The 23,585-nt window shown below is 40.7% G+C and overlaps 1 protein-coding gene and 1 long non-coding RNA gene across 4 annotated transcripts in view; one reads left to right on the forward strand and one right to left on the reverse strand.

Annotated features, from left to right (window-relative positions):
- The window catches only part of PDS5A (PDS5 cohesin associated factor A), an 85,885-nt gene extending 76,186 nt beyond the window's left edge, over positions 1-9,699 (reverse strand). The window contains exons 1-2 of one of the 3 annotated variants that reach the window (XM_037391732.1): positions 9,430-9,699; positions 8,445-8,615 (exon numbers count right to left, since the gene is read on the reverse strand). In XM_037391732.1, coding sequence (XP_037247629.1) covers positions 8,445-8,615; positions 9,430-9,456 — 198 coding nt within the window. In that variant the 5' untranslated portion in view covers positions 9,457-9,699. Of the gene's footprint in view, positions 1-8,444; positions 8,616-9,357; positions 9,379-9,429 lie in introns of those variants that run through there. The other 2 variants (XM_037391741.1, XM_037391746.1) reach the window with 2 other exon arrangements.
- A 5,863-nt stretch (positions 9,700-15,562) lies between these two features.
- Positions 15,563-21,659, forward strand: LOC119149889. The gene is made up of 2 exons (XR_005104887.1): positions 15,563-18,646; positions 19,051-21,659. It is a non-coding gene; the product is annotated as an uncharacterized LOC119149889 (long non-coding RNA).
- Positions 21,660-23,585: the final 1,926 nt, after the last annotated feature.

A 23,585-nucleotide genomic window follows, 5' to 3' on the forward strand; every position in this document is an offset into this window, starting at 1 on the left:
TCTCTTATTCTGCTTCGCACCAATTAGACAAATCTTGCATCTCTGAAACCCTTGCCCTACTGTCAGCAAGTTCTGAACTAAAGTAACTTCAAGAAAGATCAGCAGCAAAGAAATTTGAGCGGCTGACCAGATAAAACCTTTTTTCATTAGAAAAGCAAGCTAAACACATTTGCCCAGACAAAGCACTATCACATATACAAAATGAAAAACACAAATATGTTTTCTTTCAATTTTTGAGAGGCTGATTCTCAGGCACTTAAAACTACAGTAATGAGATTTTCATAATAACAACAAGTTTGAAGTTCATCTCTTGTGTTAGATGTGGTGATAGAACAGTTCAAAGATTGTAAGTTATACAATGTAAAAAAAATAATATTGTAAATGTGCAGATCTCCTGCAGATCTGAAGCTATTCCCTGATGGTCAATCAGGTTATTTCCATAGAAGGCCGTAAGAAAGCAGAGAGTACAACTGCAGAGGAAATGGTATTCTTTAATGACTGCAAAGCAAATGCTAATTCTACTGAACAGCAACATAACTACTTTTAAAAAAAAAAAAAAAAAACAAAACACACAAATGTGCATTTTTCAGGTGCTGTAGCCAAGCAAAGAAAGGGGTGAGGGAAGACTCCAGAAATATTTTATTTATGCAAACTTCTTTTAAAATGTTCTTTCTCCTTCTCTTTCATCTTCAGTGTCTGTATCAGTTTAAAAAAGTATTTTTAAATCAAAAAGGCATATGTCTCTTTAATGCTTATGAATGCATTCTGCCAGTACAAAACTTTTTCTCTGCTTCAACAGTTTGGAAAGTTTTGATAAATCTCCTGGAGACAGATGTCATACTTTCTACCATGAGGTATTAGAATGCAACACTAAAACAGTGTAAGGCCTATAATTGCTAATGACTACCAAACAGTGTTTCAGCAAAAGGTGACAGGCTCTATTCATGTAAGACAACAGAGTACCATTAAGATTAGGTAATATAACTGAACAACTGGAAAGAAATGGGAACTCACTGGAGAATAACTAAGACATTAAAAAGGCTGAGCAGTCTTCACAGTTAATTTGAATGGATTTTTCTCCACACCATGGCTGCAAAACTGATCCTAACACTGCAGCTCTGACAGCTCCATCAGATAAGTATGTATCATCTGTCTCACATAAATAAAACATATGTATAGGATATCCCATGCTATCTAGGTACCACAAAATTTTCAACCTTCATTTCTAAGCAGGAACATACTTTGTGCCAATTTCATCTTTGTTTACCTTTAACAGTACTTCATCATGCTTAAGACATCTTTGCAACAGCCAAATTCTGATGTCAGCACAGCAGTGGGAATACAGTTCATTAGTTTACTGCAGCTGCAGAGCCAGCAAACACACATTGCTTTGAGTGACACCAATAATAGGCATGTGGTTTAGATTTCTAGGTAACAATAGTGATTAAAAAGATATTGCAGTCTAAAAAAAAAAAATCATATATGAAGAATGTTTAACATAGATTGTGGACTAGACAAAAGTTTGGTTTCTGTAACTACTAAAATGGCTATAATGTGTACTGTGAATGAATTACCTGCTATTTATTTTGTCTGATTTTCTTTCTGGTAGCAAAAGATGCACATAGGCATTAAGCAAAATAATATTAATTGATTCACAAGTGGACAAGGAAGAAAAGTAACCTCAGATGATGTTTCATACCCCTTCCCATCAATCATCTCCACATTACTGTCTGCAAACCAAGGGATATTTTTTTTTTTCATTTCATAGCACTGTTGTGAGATTAACACTTCATTTATGAGTCTCCGAGCACAGCTACGGCTCTTGCTGTTTTGCAAACTTAGGCATACAAACTTCTCATAAAAATGCACTGATGTGTCAAGGATTTTGCAACCAAACTTTATTTAAAATATCTGAATACACAAAAAGTCTCCCACATTATACCATAAAAATACATACTGACAGGCACACCCACCTGAAGTGACATATCGAAGTATGTCACTTATACTAAAGACAACATCAAAAATCAATTCAGCTGTGGTCTGCTGCAACCTTCCAGTATGACTCTGAGAAATATGTAACCTTTAACAACTGCTTAAGTTTCAATTTCAATGAATGCTCTTTCTTCAGGAGAGGGGGGCAAAACCAGAAATTCCTCATCTGCTGTCATTTATTATTTTATATGCTTTTATCTTATTCACCTCTTTTCCAAGTATAATCCTATAATTCTCAAATCTCTAGTCAACCTGCTCAATCCTGACGTTACAGTATTTGGTAAGTGATTACATACCCTCCTTTCCTCCCTCTCCTTAAAAAACAAACAAACAAACAAACAAAAACAAAACACACAAAACCCAACCTCAACCAAAAACCTGAAGCCATTACTTGGTTCAGTCCACAGAAAGGACTTGCTCTGAAGTTAATCAAGGTTATTTGGTAGAGGAGCGTATTACTCAAAGGCCATCTTTCTTATTTATTGAAGCTGGAAGACTGTAACTGAAGGGAAATATTGCAGGAAAGGAATATTCTATGCCGTGTTTTAAAAGTTTAGTCTGAAGACTCTCACCCTAGCCTCCACCTATTACAAAGTTTCTATAGGAACTTGTGGTCTGAACATGTAAAGTGTAGCAGAATGCACAAGTCACATTTTAGAAATGCCAGATCAGGCATATGAAGCTAGCTTGTCTTTTTTTGTGTTTGGGTTTGGTTTTTTCCTTTTCAGTGGCTCTTCAGTTCCCGATCTTTTGAACTGCAATTAACATGATGTACTCACCTCACAAAGAAGCATTAGCACAAGAATAAAACTAATTATTTCAGGTTTATGATGGAATAAACAAGGGCATAAGGACTTCTGAACTCATCCATTTTGGTGGTCAGTCATCAGAAGTTATCATTCCTGGTTTAGCAACCTCTGTTTTTTCCCCCTTTCAAATTGGGACTTCTTTTATTTCACTATATATTTATCTTATTGTTGCTGGGAAACCATTAAAATAGTATCATACATGTGAAATTGTATGTTAATTACTGATGCACTTGTAACAAAATAAAATTTTGTTAAAATCAGATACAAAACCAAAAGGGTCTCATCATCAGTCAATTTGAAATTCAGTAACATCTGGGTGAACTGGGTGAGCTTACATGGTCTATTTCTCTAAAGATTAATGAAATTGGGACATTTACAAAGCAAACAGCTATATTCCATTGAAAAAAAAAAAACAGGACAAGATTTCTTCTTTGACTAGCGGCCTGTCCCAGTTAATGGAAAACTTGATTGTTGCAAGAGTCAAACTAATTAAAAAGATTAAACTATGAGCAAAATCAAATTAGAAATTTGGCTTTAGGCTTATGTGGCCAGCAAAGCTCAAGAACACTAAACGGCAGTCTGCAGTTAAATACAATTAATGGAAGTTTTAGAATTGTTAGAATAATTAACTGTGGATCACTTCTGTAACCTGGCTATATGACCTCCACAAAACTGATTAGAATTTTTAAATATAAGCATGTAAGTACATGCAAGTCAGAGGTTTCACCCATGAAAATACCCATGTCACCAAGTCTTGCCAGCAAATTGTATTTATTAACTAGTACAATCCAACATACTTAATATGTACACCTTTCCCCTCACACATAGATTTTCTTCTCCAGGATAATAAATCTGTATTTTTTAGTTCTGTTCTAAATAACTACCTAAGCATAGCCAGGTCACATCAAAGGTGCATCTAACTACACAATCTCAGAGAACATCCATTAATTTCTGCAAAAGTATCAGGATGAGCGAAGAGCAACCTTTTCTTCCCTCTCACATACCTCCAGCCTACTCCAAAACATTTAAGTAGAAAATACAACCAACCTTTCTCAATTTTACCATTATATAACAGATGCTTAAAACTCACCTGTGTGTAATATGATAAATTATTAGCATTAACTATTTCTAGTGACATGAGGATAATCTTCCAAAGACAAAGATGCAACAGGCCCAGCAACAAAGAGGCCAACATTTAATAACCAGAGCAATATGCAAAAAGACAATGGGAAGAAGGAAAGCAAGTGTTTGTTTCTCTCTGGCACCAATACATAGCCAAAACCTAAGAAATGCCACGGGACAAGATAAGGAAAATCTCAAGACACACCAAGAGTGTGTCTTCTCCAGGTGATCACAAGCTAGGCCTTGGGGTTGGGTGGCAGGGGGAAAACTGGGGAGAGAGGGTAGAAAGGTATATGTGGAAATCAAAAGAAACTTTCACAGAAAATGCCTTGCCAGACTATCACCATGGGAAAAGCAACAAGAGTGCTGGACTGGCTGAGAAACAAAAGAAAAATCACTCCCCAAAACTAACACAAGCACCCTGCCCGCCCTGCACCTCCCCCCCCCCCCGAAAAACCCAGAATACTAACCCCAGCTTTGATAAAGAACTACATTGCCCTCAATAAATTCTAACCTATGAAACTCTTAATTTCACAAAAACAGGGTTTTACACTGTCTTAAACCTTTGTTAAAAATCTCTATGTTGCAACTAGTTTATCACTCCTTTTCCTTTGGAAGGTTTCAGAAACACCCTTTTTCCTGGGGGTGGGGTGGGGTACTTTTGTATCTTTAGTGTCTGATTAAATGTGCTTTTTACAGATTTTATGGATTAGTGCTGCTTACACCGATATCTATAGGTAAAAGAAAATGCTGCACTGTAGATGTTTTCTTTTTTTCTACAGACTTGTCATACACTTTACCAAACTGTATAGTTGTTGGTACAAAGCTATACCTGAACTTGTCATGATGCATTATTTCTTTTACTAAAAAAAAAAAAATATCTAGCAGGTGAGGTGGTTTTGCAGAAACATACAGAAGTCCTCATCTCTATCTCAGAAGTCAACATTTGCAAACTTTTATGTTCAAATTGACTCTGAAGTTCCTTCAACACTCTAAGGCAGGAGTGCCACAAAAGGAAGTTGCTTTTCCCCCGCTGTGCTGGCACAAGTATTTGTGAACTCTCAGGATAAATCAGGCAAAAATTATTCAGACTAAAATTAACATAGGTCTGGCTTTTGGGGTCTTTTTCCTCTTAAGTTTTAACCCAGATCTGTTTACCCATCCATTTTGGCACGCAGCAAAGCAAATGCTTGTAGATAAGGTACACAACAGAGGCTGGGACAAGCAGCAGAGCAAGCCACTTCTTTTCAGTTCTGGTTTTGCCTACAAAGTCAAGTCTCTGAGAAAGTCAGTCTCTATGCATTTTGGATTCGTGGAGCTATTTTTAGCATACCTGACAATTAAGTACACTACTATTGATCTTATTAATAATTATTACAAGGTTCTACATCAATGACATCAAAATATTCTCTTGTGACAAAGAAAGTGGTATCTGAGATGTAATAGTTTACTGACAACAGTATACAAGTCTGGAATTTGACAAGGCAGTAAAATACAGTCAATTTGAAAAAAAATGTTAATAGTCAGTATCCACTTTGCTGCAAAGCTTCTCTATGAGTTTCTAAAACTTCCTTCAACTATCTTACAGGAAAAAACATATTGCTAATACAATTGCTCTCAACTTGTATTTAGTTGCTGGATAGATTTTGGAACTAAAGGACTACTTGGTGCCTTAGAATTGTTTGTTGTTTTCCACTTCTGTCACCTGTTTAAATAAAAGTTATTACCTCTCCCCACAAGCCTTACTAAATTGACAACCATCTGACTGTCCTGAAACCAATCACTGCATTACTTGAAAAGATGCACTGTACAGAGAAACAAAAAACAAGCAAAAAAAAAATTATTTTCTAGTCAAAGTACAGTAAGCCTCAACTCTGCTACATGCTAGCTGCACAATTAGATTAAACTTACTTGGATCTATTAAACTGCCACTTGTCCCCAACCATAGCAAACCAGTTAAAATCACTTCTTCAATAGCTGAAATTATACATCACATACTGTCCCACTCTAAGAAGGCATCAACCCATCAATGTAATCTAACACACCAGAAATCCCCTTTGACTCCATTAAAGCACCTGAACTGGTGTTTCATTCATTATACATATGCAATCCAGAGGCTTTTCCTTTCTACGTCACCCTCAGTACTCTTCCATTTTCAGGACAGTGCTAATGTTACCATACAGATATATCAAAACACTGTAAAAGAATCTGGCCTACATTTTATTACCCACAACCCCAAGCAGAAAGAGGGAAAGGATAGAAAAACATTCTTTTTAAAAGTCCTTGGCACAAAAGCTGCTGCTCAGGCACTCTGGGACAGGTGCCCAGAATGTCTCAAGTTCCAATAATATGAAAAGCCTTCATTACAAGAAGAGGTTTGGACACAAAAATACAGATGCAATATCAGAAAAGTTGCTAATAAGGACACAAATTTGTAACCAATTAAGTTGACCATGACTTCAATAAGCTAAAAGTACAAAAATTTGCAGGACATGACCCAAAGCCTGGTGGCCAAAACACCAAGTTACACACGCATCTTCTGTAAGACACACAGAGCATCTTTAGATCACGCATGGCCAAGAAGGTGGCAAACCCACTAGTTTCAAGGGCTGATTCATGCCTGAATTTGTACATTCTGCTAAAGGTGGCTTTTATCACTCAGTCATATTTAAAGTTGTGGAAACTTAACTTTTAAGTGAACAAAACTTTTCCAAGCATTTCCATCCCAAGCACTGCATCATCATAATATTCCACATGCCAGAATGAATTTGGTTTCATAGATCAAGTATGTATTATATGATATATATAGGTATATATATTATATATATGATAAGATTAGATAAAAAGCATGGATTTCATAAAGATTATATATGTCTATACAAAAACATAAAGAGTAAAATACTTGTTGGTTTAGTTCGAAACTGTACAATACTTCCAATTTTCTTGATGCTTCAGTGAAGTTAATATCTGACCAAAAAAAATCCTCAAACTCAGATTAAGCAGTACCAGTAAGATAAGAAAAATCTTTCTCTGTTGTTTCAGTGATGGTAGGTCCACTAGCAAAATATTTGTTCCCATTTAAAGTTTGCCTATGGTCTTAAGGTCGTCTGAATTCCTTAACAGTAGTTCATTAAAAAATCTGCTTTTAGCCTGAAAATTATGTCCAACACACACACATGAATTCAGCAAAACATGTCTGTTATCTAAGAATGGCATAGCTCACCATTGCAAGTTCTCCAACAGGGACAAAATAATATACCTGTTTCAATGAGCACCTCAAAACTGCACTCCTCCCCGTTCCACATGGACTTTTATTCAAGGTCTCTGTCCAAACAATCAAAACTCTAGGATCTTCTCCTGTAACTGGCAATATTCCACTGGAGTTTCGAAAATACTAGACTGGACTTGTCCATTCAATAAATCGCAAAACTGTAATTGGACAACAAGGCTCATTTTCAAAGAAACAACTGACATGTGCTTTGTTGCTTTGAAAGCAAAGCACAAAGCCTATATTCTCTTCACATTTATAGGTAAGAGATTTTTTCGATGTACTGACTATACAAGACTGTGATTTCTATTTTTCAGTCTTTGCGGCGTCACTGTTGTGATGGGACACAGATCAACAGATGAGAGAATTATTCCAATCTCTGAAAAATTATTACTACATCTTCACCTGGGCACAGGACCAAATCCTAGGTTACAACAACTTTCTGGTCCAAAGACCATGGCGTTAACAAACCAGCTGTGCCAATATTTGATCGATGCTCAACTTCTCTGGTTTCAGCATAGAGTTAAGAAATAATGCTACTGTATCACTGTAGTATTTCATGTTTCCAGTGGAAAAAAGGAATAAAACCCCAATAAAACACAGAGGTAAGCCTCACAGTCCCCCAGGATGCTGTCAAGCAAGCAAAGATGTTTTTGTAACTGTCCCTTTTGCTTAGGAAAATTTAGTAACTTTACCAAGCACCAGTTATACTGAATAGGAAAGAAACTGTATGTGTTATATCAAATTGCAAAATCTGAGGCAGGTTTTACATATTAAACAATTTCAAAATTAACCTACACACTCCAGAAATTCATCTTTGCTGTTTGTAAACAGTGCTATCTTTTCAGTCAAGAACACCCTTAGCTAGCTCTACTTGTTTCTGCCGCTCAACTACGTTTGCTCAAGGCGCTGGAACCCCCAAAAGCCTTCGAGCTTACCAACAAAAATTATCAGTAACATATCCTGCAATTATTACTTATGATTCCACTTCAGACCCTCCCCAAAACTGTGGATGTATTTCACGTACAAATTAGCAGTTTAACATATCAACTCTGGCTTTGAGGGAGCTCACAGAAGTACTGCCACGAATTACAAAAATGACTCCTCTTTTATAGAAAAGCAGGATCTGCAGGTAAGAAGGAGACATTTCAACTGTGACAAGGAAACCCTGGCAATTCTCCTTTCCAGTGATGAAATGTTTCTCTTAAGAAGCAAAAGTTGCAGGGAAGGGGGTGGTGATCAGGATTGCTCACCTTTAACCGTTTAACCACCTCATCGTTGGTAATTTTATCCGTAATCTCCTTCACTCCAGGAGGATAGTAGATGATTTTACCATCGGCAGCAGGTTTTGGTTGGGTAGCAGGGAAGTCCATCCTGGTGCTGCTGGTTATAAACTTTCCTTCTCCACAGTCCTCTACCGGCCTCTATCGGTCAGAAAACAAAAGTTCAGCAGAATGGAAACGACTTTCTAACCCTCTTTTTCCATTTCTCACCCTCAATTCGCAGAAGGCCCCGCTGATCACCCCGCCGGCTGCGCCCCCCGCCGCTGCCCCCGCCGCATCCTCCCGCCCCAGGCGCGCTGGAGCGAGGCCCTGACCGCCGCCGCCGCCGCCCCCCGCAACTCCAGCCCCTCCATTCCCCTCCGGCGCCTCCTTTCATTGCGGGGCTGCTCCAGCCCAACACCAATAGTTCGGAGCTGACGGTTTTACGACGAAATTTCGGGCTCGATCGAAGGATGCCCCGGGGCCGAGGGCCCGCTACGCCCCGAAGGGGGGCCAGGCGGTGCGATTCCCGGCCCCGGGGAGGGCCCCGGAGCCGGCACGCCGGCCCCGGAGCCGGGAGACGAGGCCTAAACAGTTAGGCCTCAAAACTATCAGGAGGCAGAGAAACCAACAGGAGAGGGGGGAGGGAGGGAGGGAGGCGGCGGCGAGCGCAAACAAAACACCCCCGCCGGCCCCCCCCGCCCGGCGCCGAGCCCCCCGCCCGGCCCCCCCGCGGCGGCGGGAGCCCCCCCGGGGAGGGGGCCAGGCCACTCTCCACTTTCCATTTGTTCCCGCAACTTCATGTCCCCTCAGCCCCTCGCCCCGCAGCCCCTCCTCGCTCCGCCGCCCCGCACCCGGCCGGGCCCACAAAGAGCCCCCCAACCCCCCGGCTCCGCGCACACACCCCCGCCGGCCGCGGGCGACGGAAAGGGGGGGAGCGGGGACGGAGGGAAGCGGGACCCGGAGCCGCCTTTACCTCATGCAGCTCCGGAAGGTGCAGCATTGAGTAGCCTCCGTGCCGGGTGGTCCTCGCTGCTTCTCCGCCACCCCCGCCGGCCGCTGCCCTCGCTGCTCCCGCCGCCTCCCTGCTCCGCGGTGCGGCGGCGGCTCCTGGTCGGGGAGGGGTGGGGGGAGGGGGAAGCTGCTCGGTGGCGGCAGCGGCGGCGGTGGCTGGGGAGAAGGGGGAGGCTCCGGCGGAGCGTGCGCCGCGGGGACACAGTGCCGCTCTCCGTCCGGCCGGGGAAGAACAGCCCGGGAGGAGGCTCCGCGCCGCCCCCCTCCCCTTGCCCGCCCGCCCTCGGGCCTGGGGCCGGGCCCGCAGCGCCGCCCAGCCAGGATCCCCCAGCCCCAGCCCCGGGGCAGGGGCGAGGCCGGCCAGTAAGTCTCTAACCTCGCCGAGCTCCTCGCAGGGCGGCGGCGGGCAGTGCCGGGCACGGCCGCAGCAGCGCTGCCTCCCGCTTGGCGCCAAAACCCCCGGAGCGGCCGGGCCGGGCGGGCGGCGGCCTGAGGGCCGCTCTCCGGCCCAGCGCCGACCCCGTGGGGCGCTGCTCCTGGGCGGCGGAGCGGGCGCCGGCCGGCTGCGAGGGCGATGCCTGGGCGGCGTGAGGCCGGCTGCCGGGATGGCGCCGGGGAGGGGGCCGCCGGGTTCCCGGCTGCAGGGCGGCAGCGCCGTGTGCGGGAGGGGGAGCGGCATGTTTGTGCTTTTTCACGGAGCCGGGCTGCTCATGGCTGCGCTGGTCTCGTCTGCCTGGTCCCACCGGGTGGCGAGGCCTGGCCGGCGTGGTACATCGGGACACGGGGGCAGCGGTGTGCGGGGTGGCACGGGCGCTGTGGCGGGCAGGGGCGGGCGGCCTTGCTGCAGGCAGGCGGTGGGGGAAGAGCGAGAGCGGCCTCGACGTCCAAATTTTTCTTCCTCGTTGTTGGCAGATGCGTTTCTCAAACGTTAATTTAGTTATAAATCTTCAGGAGAAGCTTGAACATGCAGACTGAAGGAGTCCTCGCTAGCCAGCTCAGGAAATCCTTTCGTGCAAAATGTATTTGTAATTTAATAATCTTCCATATTTCGAAGAGATGGGGTATGTCTGGAAAGTCAGTAGCAAAGTGGGATATATCTGTCTGTTTTGAATCTGCATTATGTGCCCTGCATGTCTGAGTATAGGTGGCTATAATGTGTTTTCCAGATGCTCACCCTGCTCAGAGAAGGTGCATGACAACTGAAAGAAGATGACTTTTAACTGATGAAGACTAATTTAGGATGATCAGCTGACTATTCTTGGTTACTCGAACCAGCTAAAAGCATCATTTGTCTCAGTTTTGAAAATCTCTTAACAAATTTTCTATAGAGCCAAATTAAAGGCAGGAGGCTGGGACCAATCTGCATGGAGGGATGGGTTTTTCCATAGGAGCTGTGCATGTGTGATGGGCCTTGCAGGGGCCCAGCAGGGGGGCTGGCATGGCCTGCCAGTCACCCAGTAGAGATGCAGGAGGCTGAGGGGATGGAAAGGGGTAAATCAGATTATGGTGAAGTATGTCAAATTCCAGATTTACAGAGTGTGGGAGGAAAACACACAAAGACTGAGGAGTTCTCTGGTGCTACTTCTGGTGTAATAGCACGTGGGTAAGAAATTGCTCTCCTGCACCTGTGTTCCTTGTCTCACTGCAGTGTTGTCCTAGGGGACTTAAAGCCTTGAACCTCCATAGCCTCTGTGAAACCCGCTCAGAAGGGTTATAGGCTGAGAGTTGCAAGAAACACTCAGGGTATCTGATATTGATTTGGAAACCCAGAAGGGTGTCCCCAGACAAAGCATTTGAATCAGGTTCTGTGTACAGGCTTAGATAAAATGATTCTGTCCAGGCATAAGGATCGATGGATTGGGGTGTTCTCAATGGACAGGTGACTGGAAAAGTGGGATACACAGTTCAATTTTAACAAGGTTGTGCTGATTTAATAAATAAGGCCAACATCAAGCATTTAATCCTTTTCCTAATCCAAACTTCAGTGGCCATTTAGATTTGCCTTAGAGCTGAAGTACCAGACTAGCTATCAACTCTGTCGCTAAATAATATGTACTATCAGAACTACTGTATTTTAATGAATTTGGAGGTTTTAACCTTACACTTGTTATATTAGGTACTTTGCTTCCCAAATCAGATGACTAATATAAACAACTAATCTGGGATAGATTCCCTATTTTTAATACACTTGTATTAACACAATAAATCAGAAGCAAATCCTAGAAGATTATTCTGTAACTAAAAAAAGAAAGTATGTATCAAACATCTATATGAGTGGTCTTCAATTAAAACAGAAAAAGAGAGAATGTAAGTTAGTAAAAATGATGCAAGAAATAAATCTAAAGTGACCTTTCCTGAGGTTTTTTATGACCCAAGCATAAAGCTAGGAAGATGTTAGGCAGACTTCTCTTTGGGCAGAATTGAAGTATTGCTACGGGTGTTATATTCTAGAAATTTCACCTAAGTCTCTGAACTTCCTGGGTTTTGTTTATTTTCAAGTATTATTTCATTGTTAGTGAAAAGCAGTATTTTATGTATATCATTAATAGGACCTACGATGTCATAATATTTTCTTGTAATCTTGTGGTTACAAGTTTTTCACAGACACCATCTTTACCTAGAAATTTTTATACAACAAGTCATGAAGTAGGAATAAGAATGAAGAGGTAAAGGGCTGCACTCCCACAACTGGCTTTTAGTCTAATGACAAACACAGTACAGAGCCTCTAGTATGCACTTGTAGTCACTTTTATTTTCTCCAGAAGAGTAACTCTTGCATTCTAAGGTATTTGTACATTGAAACTAACTCATAGTTAGATGTGACAGTTCGAAGTTTTCACTTGAAAGTGCCAGCCAGTTTGCTCATTCAATTAAAATTGTATTTCATTGTGAGCAAGTTGTTTGTGAAGCCCTACACTGGAGTACTCATGATTGTAGACCAAGATAACTTTCTCTTCTTGCAGACTTCAGATAAATAGTGAAGTTAGAAATTACTGTGGAGTAGTGTTCACAGATTTTTAATCCTTGGGAACTTGTATCTGCAGCATAATACAGAAAAAGTCCTGAAATACATCAGTAGAAAGTTGAGTATCTAGGAGAGGTTCACATAGATTTCTGCTTTGACAGGTAGTGATTAGTCAGCACTATGGAAACTTTGACCACTCCTCAGTGTCAATGTTGTTGGGAGTCCTTAGCCATTAAACGTAGGTGCAGTCTCTGCTGGTAGGCTGTTCAATTCCTGCTATAATTTGCTGTCTGACTGTAAGTTCTGGTATCAACATAACCTTACAGATGCACTCTAGGCCCACAGCAGGAGTATTTTGCCAGCGTATTGGTATAAAACTGTCAGAGCACTTTCAGGATAGCCATTAATTTGGACACTGTTACTCAGATATATGGTGTTTTGAATGAGTCTTGGACAAATTGCGATCCGCAAAGTGGTTGAGAGAGTAGGTGCAAATTCTGTAATCATGGGATGATTAGGCAATGGTCCCATCTCTCAGAAGAGGAGCAGCAGGATTTGTACTTCTACACCATTTGAAATTCTAAAGGGCTAAAACAAAACGTGTGGTTCTGATATCACACCCAATTAAGGGATGTATGAATGAACACTTAACTGCCAATTAGCTTGAATATATTTGTGGCATTTTCAGAATGTGCTAACATAAAAGCTTCAGATAATCTGACCTGTGGTACTCTTAATCTGAATAGTCCTGAAATCTGCTTGCAGATATGATTACAGCTGCGAGTGTCTGGTTTGTTGCCTTTGCTTGTTTGACCTTCACCCTTCTAATTTAAGCAGGCAGCTGAGATCTGACTTGAACTCTGCTTCTTGTACAGCTGTAGCCAGGTTCACATGATCCCTTGAGTTTTAATGGATGGCTCTGTCTAATAATAAGACCCAGTCCTTTAGTCTTTGCTCAGATCTTATTGAGTTCCTACCAGGACAGATTTCTGTTGGAATTTATTTACTTTTACTCCCATTGTTTTTATTGGAATGTATTTACTCCAATCTGTTTGTTATTTGTTTGTTTCTTAATATATATTAGATTACCATTACAAATGTAATTTATAAGCAGACTGAAATAAAGGGTGCTGAACACTCTTGTGAGGCAGGCTTGCAGGGTGCTGCTTTCTCTGCATCATATCAGGAGAGGTTAGAGGAAAATGCCAAGAAAAGGAGAATGTGGTAAGTTTACTAGTAGAGGAAATAACACAGCACAAGGTTTTCAGAACAAAATGGCTTTCAGGTGAGGCAGAAGAGAGTATGGAGTGATTACTTTAAGCACAGAAAATCCTTTAATTCATGTTGATTAAATTAAGCTATGCACACATGTTTTCAGGAGCAGCTTAATGGTTGCCCTAAGGTCTTTGTTAGTACTGTAAGCATGGATAGTAGTAATGACCAAGAACTAAATAGTTGTATTAAGACACAACAGTGTGTCAGGAACTGCAGAATATGTCATATCTGTCAGTCAGCTGGGCAGACAAGTAAGAAATCCTATCTGGTGGGTTAGGAAAGCACTTGTCTTCCTAATAATAGCTATGCTCTTGAAAGCGTCTGCTTTGCAGAACCAGGTGGTGGAGCGTGGTCCTTCGCTATTGAATTTTTTAAGTCACATTCAAAACAGGTCGGGGGGGGGGAAGCTTAATTACTTGTTTTCAGCTCTAGCATTTAGCCATTTTTGGTACCTAGCAGGTTGCTTTCTCGCCAGTTGCTTCCTAATCATGAATGCTTTTTTTTTCCTCATTATGAATGCCTATTTATTTTGACAATAATACACATTTTTCCCTGCAATACACCAGTTCTTCTGAACTCAGTAATAACCAAACACTGGAAAATAATTCCTAGTCTTCAGTTTTGCACGGAAGTTTTCTCTCAACTTTTTGACTTTGGTATTACTCCTTGTTTCTGGTTGTCTCTCCTCTTTGTTGATTCTCTCACCCATGCGGTTGCACTTGGCTCCTTCAGTTAAAAATATATTAAGTTTGCTGCACTGGATCTTCAGGGATATCCCTGAGGTTTCTAATTAAAACTTTGCAGTGTAACATATCTTTGACAACAGCACCTAATTTTTTTAACTACCTATTTTTATAAAAGAATTGATGTACTTTACATCTGTTGTAAGTTAATGTAGGACAAAAATGGGTTTCTTCACAATGTGCATTGCCATAAAAAGCTCCAGAAGTGTCCCATGCCAGAGAGTGTTGGCAGTGAAATTACTCTCATCTAAGAATACACCAAGAAGTGTGTTTTGTCCCAAAACCAGGGACTTACATGTTTCTCCCATGTCCTACATTGACAAAGCAAAACCTGTAAGAGGGTGGAGGACTTGTATTACCTCAAGAAGACAATCAGGTGGAGACACGAAGTACTTCCTTCAAAGACAGGAGTCCCACAGCTTGCTGACCTTTCATGGAGTATTACCAGTTCTGAATAAAGGGAAGGACCAAACACTATATGGGTGATACACTCCTTTGAAACTGATCCCTAGACATAATCTCGCTAAATATTATTTTGCTCTGGTTTTGGTAAGGAGGGCTTTCTCCTGTGCTGTCCGAAAATGTCATTATTCTGAGTAATGTTTGGAGATAGGGTTAGTTGTCATAGAATTGTAGAATAGTTTGGGGTGGAAAGGACCTTTAAAGGTCATATAGTCCAGCCGCCCTGCAGTGAGCAGGGACATCTCCAACTAGATCAGGTTGCTCATCTAACCTGACCTTGAAAGTTTCCAGGGATGGGGCATCTACCACCTCTCTGGGAAACCTATTCCAGTGTCTCATCGCCCTCATCACGGAGTATTCCTTCCTTACGTCTGATCTAAATCTACCTTCTTTCAGTTTAAAACTATCACCCCTTGTCCTATCGCTACAGACCCTGCTAAAAAGTGTGTCCCCACCTTTGTTATAAGCCCCCTTTAGGTACCGGAAGGCCACAATAAGGTCTCTCCAAGGCCTTCCCTTCTCCAGGCTGAACAACCCCAAGTCTCCCAGCCTGTCTTCATAGGAGAGGTGCTCCAGCCCTCTGATCACCTTTGTGGCCCTCCTCTGGACTCATTCCAACAGGTCCGTGTCCTTCTTAAGTTGGGGGGGCCCAGAGCTGAACACAGTGCTCCAGGTGGGGTCTCATGAGAGCAGAGTAAAGGGGGAGAATCACCTCCTTCAACCCGCTGGTCACTATTTTCACTCCATCATAGAACGCCATGCCATGAGGTTGGTCAGGGATCACTTGCCCTTGGTGAGGCCATGCTGGTTGTCTCAAATCACGTCTCTGTCCTACGTGTGCCTTAGCATAGCTTCTAGGAAGATCGGTTCCATGACCTTTGCAGGTACAGATGTGAGGTTGACAGGTCAGTAGTTCTCAGGGTCCTCCTTTCTACTTTTTTTAAAAATGGGTGCAATGCATCGCTTTTTCCAGTCACCAGGGATTTCACCTGACTGCCATGACTTTTCAAATATCATGGAGAGTGGCTTGGCAGCTACATCAACCAATTCCCTCAGGGCTCTGGGATGCATCTCATCAATCAGGTCCCATAGATGTATGTATGTTCAGGTTACTTACTTGGGTGGTCACGAAACTGATCTTCTCTCACAGTGGGAGGGACTTTGCTCCCCCAGTCCCTGTCTTACAGTCCATCCACTCAAGAGGTGTGAGAAGAGAGGTTGCCAGTGAAGACTGTGGCAGTAAAGTTGCTGAGTACTTCAGCCTTCTTCTTGTTTGTTGTTAACAGCTTGCCAGTCTTGCTCATCAGGGAGGTACACTTTCTTTGACCTTGCTTTTGTGGCTGCCATACCTGTAGAAGCTCTTCTTATTCTTTGCATCCCTTGCCAAGTTCAGGTCCATCTGCACCTTGGCCTTCCTGAGCCTATCCCTACACAACTGGGCAGCGTCCCTATACTTTTTCCAGGATACCTGACCCTGCTTCCACTGTCTACACATTCCCTTCTTGCCTTTCAGTTTGACCAGCAGGTCTGGATTCAGCCATGCCAGTCTCTTGCCTTCCCTGCCTGATATCTTACACCTGGGGATCAAGAACTCTTGCACTTTGTGGAAAGTGTCCTTAAAGATCTGACAGCTCTGTTCTGCTCCCTTGTCCCTGAGGGCAGTTTCCCAGGGGGTCGTATTGACTAATTCCTTGAATGGTTGGAAGGTTGCTTTCCAAAAATTCATGGTTCTGGCTTTGCCTGACCCATATCCCTCAGGACTGCAAACTCCACCAGGGCATGATCACTGCAGCCCAGGCTGCCTCTAATCTTGGCATCACTGATTAGCTCACTTGCATTGGTGACCATCAGGTCCAGTATTGCATCCTTTCTGGTAGGGCAGTTTATTACCTGGCTTAAGAAGTAATCCTCAAGGCATTCCAGGAGCCTCTGGGTTACCAACAGATTGGCATGCTATTTTCCAGTGGATGTCGGGGTAGTTGAAGTCCTGCAGCAGGTTGAGAGCCTGTGAGCACGATGCCTCCTGAAGCTGGAGTAAGAAGCCTTTGTCAATAGGCTCCCCTTGATCAGGCACAAGGTTCCCTTTGTTGCCTCCGTCTCTAATTCTTACCCACCAGCTTTCAACCTGCTTGTGGCTATTCTTCAGAGACAGCTATACTTGCAGAGACAGTTATACTTGCCACTGGGCTTTTGTGGTATCAAGGCATGTTCAGAAATGACAAGGATTGTCATTGTCAATATATTTAAGCCATTGTGAAAAAATATATACTTGCAAATACACTTGTAATTTGTAAAATACTGTATTGACAGAACAATTGCATTTGTTTTCTGTGCTTGCAAGTGAAGTAAAATTAATTTATTGGCACCTGCACATTGGTGATTTCATAGGATTTTTAGAAGCCTCCTTGATCTCTTGCTAGTTTTGAGCATTCAGAAACTAAAGTCACAGCGGCCTACTGTGTGTTATCTATCCCACTCCTTCCTAGCTGCTCTCTATTATGATGGCTTGTCAACATTCACTCCATAAGTACATTCTCAAGGTTATTTCCATCTCTACTCCTGATGTGTCCAAAGCACATACATTTACACCTATTCATTTCTGACAACCAAGTCTACTTTTCTCCAGTAATATATTTAATATGAGCATTTATCATCTTTTCTGTCCAGGAGATATGCAAGAGACTTTGCTTGCACCACATCTCAAAAGCTTCAATTTTCTTTCTGTCACTATCAATAATTTCTCAGAAGTCACATTCATAAGTTGCTACAGCAGAAATTAAACGTTTTACCAGGCAAATCTTGCTACTTTTGAGGTGAAATGTTTTTTTCAGGCTTTTATAGGGAAGCTATGGATGGATCAGTTATTTTTCAAATTTTTCCAGTTTCTATTGGGTGGGTTGTGACTGGATAAATTTGATCCCAGGTAACTGAATTTATGAACAGTCTCTGTAGCTAGACTATTAAGCATGAAGTTAGCTTATATTCTATTTTTATTAATTAAGTGAAGTTATTTTATTTATGGCACACTCAAGAATAGCCTATATTTTTCATTAGCCTTTTAGTGGTTCTCTAATACTTGCTGTACAGCAGAAGCAGTTGTGACAAAAAGCATTATGTTGTCAATGGTAGGTCAGTTAAAAGGAGTCCCTTTCAAATTCAGCTTTTCCATTCTGTAAAGTCCTTCCTAGATTTTTTTTTCCCTGAGCCAGGCTACAAGGAAATCTGCAGTTACCTGTAGTTATAATAGTACATATGGCTTTTTATGTTTGCTTGGTATTTTTTCAAATAACAAGGCAGATTTGGGGAACTACTGAGTATGTGGGACTGCTTAGAGGAAATACCACTGAGGAAACTGGGAAAGTTTGGTAATATATTTAGCCCATGGCAGCTACCTACTGGAAGGGAGACAGTATGACCAGAGTCTTTCCCTCTGCCCCATTAGATGAGACCTGTTCTGTGATCTGTTAAAAAGTGAGAACATGTGTGGTACTAACAAATTCTGATTAAGAGACTCCTTCGAGAAAAGTATTGATCGTATTTATGATGATGCTGTTCCTAATTCTTTCACAGATATAATGTCTGCTGCTCACAGTAAAGAAAAGAATGATATGAAACTTTACAAATTAATATGAACTTGGAATTTACCATTATGGTCAAAGAAAGGTGTTTGATGAATGGCTGTGCAGTTTCAGAGCTGTACTGTAATGATGGGATCATTTCACGATGATGGATAGGTATGTGGTGTACTACTCAGAGGCTTAAAAAGGGGTTGGATTTATCAAACTCAGGGAAGCATCAAAGTGTTTGGGTATGACTCTGTGAGCAATAGAATCATTACAGTTTGCCTTTGAACAAAGTCAGGAAATATGTTGATCATACAGGTTTATGTTGCTAGGAAAGCAACTAATGATCAATGTGTTTTATGAATGGCTTGAGGGGATAATCATTAAAACATTACACCACTACACCATTTGGGAACTTGAATATCAAAATTGGAATGTCAAACCCTTGTAAAGAACAATTTGCATTTAAATTTAAAAAAAAAAATAAAATTACTTCTTTGGATTGTTGCAGTTCCAGTCACTTCATCCTTATGATTCTGCTTCAATTAATGCACTGGGCGTTTGCATCCATGCAGGTCATCAGCCAGCATGACGGAGGAGCACACTGAGAACATAGTGATCCAAGAACCAACAACAGGGAATACTTAGTATCAGTGGATGGTTTTCTTATATTGAAGGTACCTGGCAGCAGAGAAGATAACTAAGGTTATTTGAACCAGTACTTGAATGGGTATTTAGCACAGCAGACAATGAATTGGTGTCTGAAGAGAGGACAGGATATCAGGTATTGAGTAAACAAAGTCAGAAGTAGGCTAGACAAGGCAAGAGCAAATACAGAAATAAGAAATCCATAGTCTTGATAAATGTGCTTAGTAATACAAAAGATGTGTTCACAATACTCAGATTTCTAACCAAAATTCTCCATGATGGAATATAAAAAAGTCCATGACGGTAAAGTGTTCACTGAAGGTGATGATATTAAATGCCAGCAGAGGGATTACTGCTTGTAAAGTAGACTGATACATATCCACTTACAATTTCACCAACATCTAATACCACTATTTATATCCTATCTGAATTTGGCAAGGCAGCTCATGTGTACTCTGTGTAATAGACTATAACTACACTGTATCAAGCACATAAACACTTGCTTTCTTAAGTACATCTCTGTACTGTTCCTTTTATCTTCCAGACACTGAACACTTATACCTAATACTTTGTATTTTCAGGGAAGCACAGCATGCTAAAATAGTAAACTTCCTTTATCTGAGACTATTAAAAAGACAAAGACTTTTGAGCCAACGTGTGAACATTTTAAGTCACTACTTTAGATCTACTCAGTTTTTGCTTACAGAATACCATTGATCAATGTTTAATCAATATTTTTTAAACTTCCTTTAAGATCTGCTCAGCAGCTACCTCTAATCCAGCACATGGAGAAGAAAACTTGAGTGAACCATTTTTTTCACTCATTTTCAGTATCCTTTAGCTTGACACTGCCTGGATGCGCTCTGTTAGGCTTGTATCCTTCTTCAAAAACTGTAACTATTATGTTCTCTCACACAGCTTCATAGTAAAAAAGATGTAAATGAAAAAATATGTCGACAAGTCTTTCAGATTCTGAATATAGTAAGAGAGAACAGAACAATATTACTTCTAGGGGAGAAAAAAATTATGTAGCAATAAATCCTTAAATCCCCTAAGGTAGCAGCTTCATAGAGCAAGGAAGAAATAATACTAAAGGAAGTACACACTGACGTAAATAAAAAAAACCCAAGGGCTTTATAGTTTCCTGAATTTAAGCAAATTTGCAATAATACTTCGTCTGTCTTACCAAATCCTTATTTTGGTGTTTGTCTCTCTGCTCCTTTTTAAAAGGTTTGTCCCTTGGTCTGTTGTCAGATATGAGAAATGGGAACACAAGAAATGTATGAATGAACAGGAGAAATGGGAGGAGCAAAAATGAATACGTAGTAGAGAATCTGCAGCTGGTTGAGAATGTAGGGAGTTTCACGTAAGCAAGCAAAAATTGCAGAGTAAAAGAAGGTGAAAGACATAGCCCTGAATGAATTGCAAGGATATTTTAAATATCTATTTGTGATCATAAGTACAGTTTTTCCAAAATCAAGCTGAACTGGAGAAATCAAATTCTGAGAACAATATGATTGTATGTTCTGTTATATATCTTAAAACTAGTTACACCTGCAGTTCTTATTTACTTAATATTAAGGCTCCTTTTGAATTTGGTTTTGGCTTTGCTTATTCGGAAGGTACAAAAATAATCTTTTCTGAAACTAGCTGAACACACTTGCAAGAAGATTGTTTAAAAACAGCATGGTTTTAAAGTTCAAAGTTAAAAAGGAGATTGTTGTGTATTTCTTTTGCCCCCTGTTTACATTTGAAGGGGAGTTCCAGGTCAACTGGAGAGCTACATCAAAATATATTGGGAGCTTTTGTTTCTGCATGCACATGTTCTGCCTTGTGTTTTGATGCTGTCATAGTTAGTAAATGTCTTCTTGCTGAGCCTGGGGAAGAACATGTATGTGACAGTGTCTGCAGTTGCACTTGGGAGAGACACAACTTGCCATCCACAAAGGGGTAAACCTGACAGTGTAGAGTGTTGAAAGGTAAATGAAACAAGCTTACATTATGGATGTTGTTTGTTTTCTAATTCAGTCCTTAGGTTTAAACATAATCCAGATAGGGATTTACTTGTATGCATCTTTGATCACTGCTGAATTTGAAAAGTAGATGTATAACCAGCAACAATTAGGAGAGCCCAAAAACATTTGCCTTTAAGGGTCATCAGTCACAAACTGTTTAATGCTGTTGAGGAAAATAATTACCAACATGTGTATGAATGAGGGAAAAATTGGCAATTTGTTTTGCTGAGTATTTAACTTTTTCATTTTCTACTCTTCAGTACTGTGTAGTATATATAGTGTATTTTTTGTACCTGGGAAATAGGCAAGTTCATAACACTGATGTAAAGATAAAATACTTACTTGATTTTGAGGTATACATTGTTCTCTCCTAACCATCACCACTGTACAGAAGAAGAAATCATACCTCAGAAATTGAAAATATTAATTACTCCCATTTCAGTGTTCTTTGAAGTTAGTGTGTTCTTTCTTCTGGATTTTGGAAAATGTAAACAGAGGAATAAAGTAATTGAAAGAGTTCAGTGTTTGACCATCTATTTGAAGAAAGCTTAAACATGTTTTCCTGCTGGTTGTATCAACTGTTTTCAGGTTTTTGTTTGGGTTGGGTTTTTTAAGTCATCTATTGTAGATGGTCTCAGATCCAAATTACATTATCTCAGCTCCATCCTGAATTGTGTGTGTGAGCTAAATCTGGTTACAGATACCAATTTGAATGTCAGGAGCTAGGGCAGGGTGGAGTGGAGCTTGTATTAAGATCCGAGTCTCTAGTTCTCTGAACTTGGAATTGTCATAAATTTGGCAGGTCCAGCTAACTAGTTTTCACCTAGTCTTCAAACAAATCAGAAACTATAGACTGTTCTATTACAAGGAGTGACTGTCATTTTTTCTCTGAAACTGTGAGATGGTCCTTTGCTGCCTGCAGCTTTCTAAGTTTGAGTTTCTTTTGTTGCTGGTGTTATTCACTGGGAAGGAATGTAGCCCCATTTCCAGTGACAGAGGGTGTGAAATGTTAAAAAGTAGAAGTGATAGGTGGATTTTAAGGGGGGGGGGGAGTCACAATTTACAGGAAAGCAAAAGGCAGCCTTATTTGCCATTCAGCAGCGACCAAATACCCATGGAGTTGGTTTCCTATCTCAATAATTAGGTTCTATCATGACAGTTACAAAGAATAACATACTGAAGAAAGGATTTCCTTTATTAAAAAAAAAAAAAAAAGAGGTAGTCTATACAACTGTTTTTAAATGCACATCAGTCCCTGCTCCCTTCCCCTATCTCCTTGGCTTCTTGTTTTAACATAAGACACGCAGTATACAAGTGATTCAAGTTCAGAAACTGGTTCGTGAAATTTAATTCATAAATCAGTGCTAGTGAGTTTAAACCACAGTAAGTTCCCTAATCTATTTTTATAAGCATTTGGAGTAATTTGCAGATGTTTGCGACAGACGTCAAGCACAGGGGTTGCTGTAGCTACCCAGCTTTTGTGTAGCAAATGGTGACTGAGGAAAATGGACACTAAGCAGGATACCTGCAAGATACGTATATATAATAGAATTTTGAAACCATTGAGTTGTGGTATTAGAAAATTCGGTAAAATTTTGGAGGTCTGGATAGGATATGTACTTGGAGATAAGACCTCTATGAAACTCTTTGGGGAAAGAAATAAAATAGATTTTTACATTGTTTTAATCATCTGTTAATTGAAGGCCAGTCATTGTGAGGTAAATGGATTTGTAAATCAGTTATGATTGGCAAGCAATTAACTTCTGGTAAATGAATTGTACAGACAATAGAGTAGAGTCTGTCTTGTCAGGTAAAAGCATTTGTTCATTCAAGTGACATTAATAGATGATTGAAACTTGCCTAAAATTTGGCTCATACTTAACATTAGATTTACTTAGAAATTCCATTCTGCGGCAAAGTCCAATGTTTTAACATTTTAAAATTTCTAAATCAGAGCAAACAGTAGGCATCCTAAAAACTTCCAGTACAATGGAAGTATTGGGTTTTATTTAGAATCACTGAAAAGTTGTAATTATTTCCCCGCTGCCTCCAGTATTTTAGTAAAATGAAATGGACTGATAACCTTTAACATCACAAAACCCGTACAATTTGAAAATATATAAACTAAAAGCCAAATTTTTATTTGAAATAGTATTACATAGTCAAAAGAAAAGAATAACCGATAGGTTTTTTTCCTTTTTTTTATGTCAGACTGACTTCTTCAATAAATTTTTGGTTTTGAGTGTTCAATTCTGCATCTCAGCATGACTTGGTCACGTTAAGTAAACTTGGGAATTAATATATTTAAGGAAATGCATCTGTTTTGTTCTAAGGAAAACAATTACTTTAGGTGATACAGAATACCTTAATGTGATAAAATCCTGATACGAGTAAGGTAATTTGTACTTTTTACATGCTGTCATGGTGACATTAAACAGGTAGGAACA

The sequence above is a fragment of the Falco rusticolus genome, chromosome 1 (genome assembly GCF_015220075.1).
Source record: "Falco rusticolus isolate bFalRus1 chromosome 1, bFalRus1.pri, whole genome shotgun sequence".
NCBI lineage: Eukaryota > Metazoa > Chordata > Aves > Falconiformes > Falconidae > Falco > Falco rusticolus.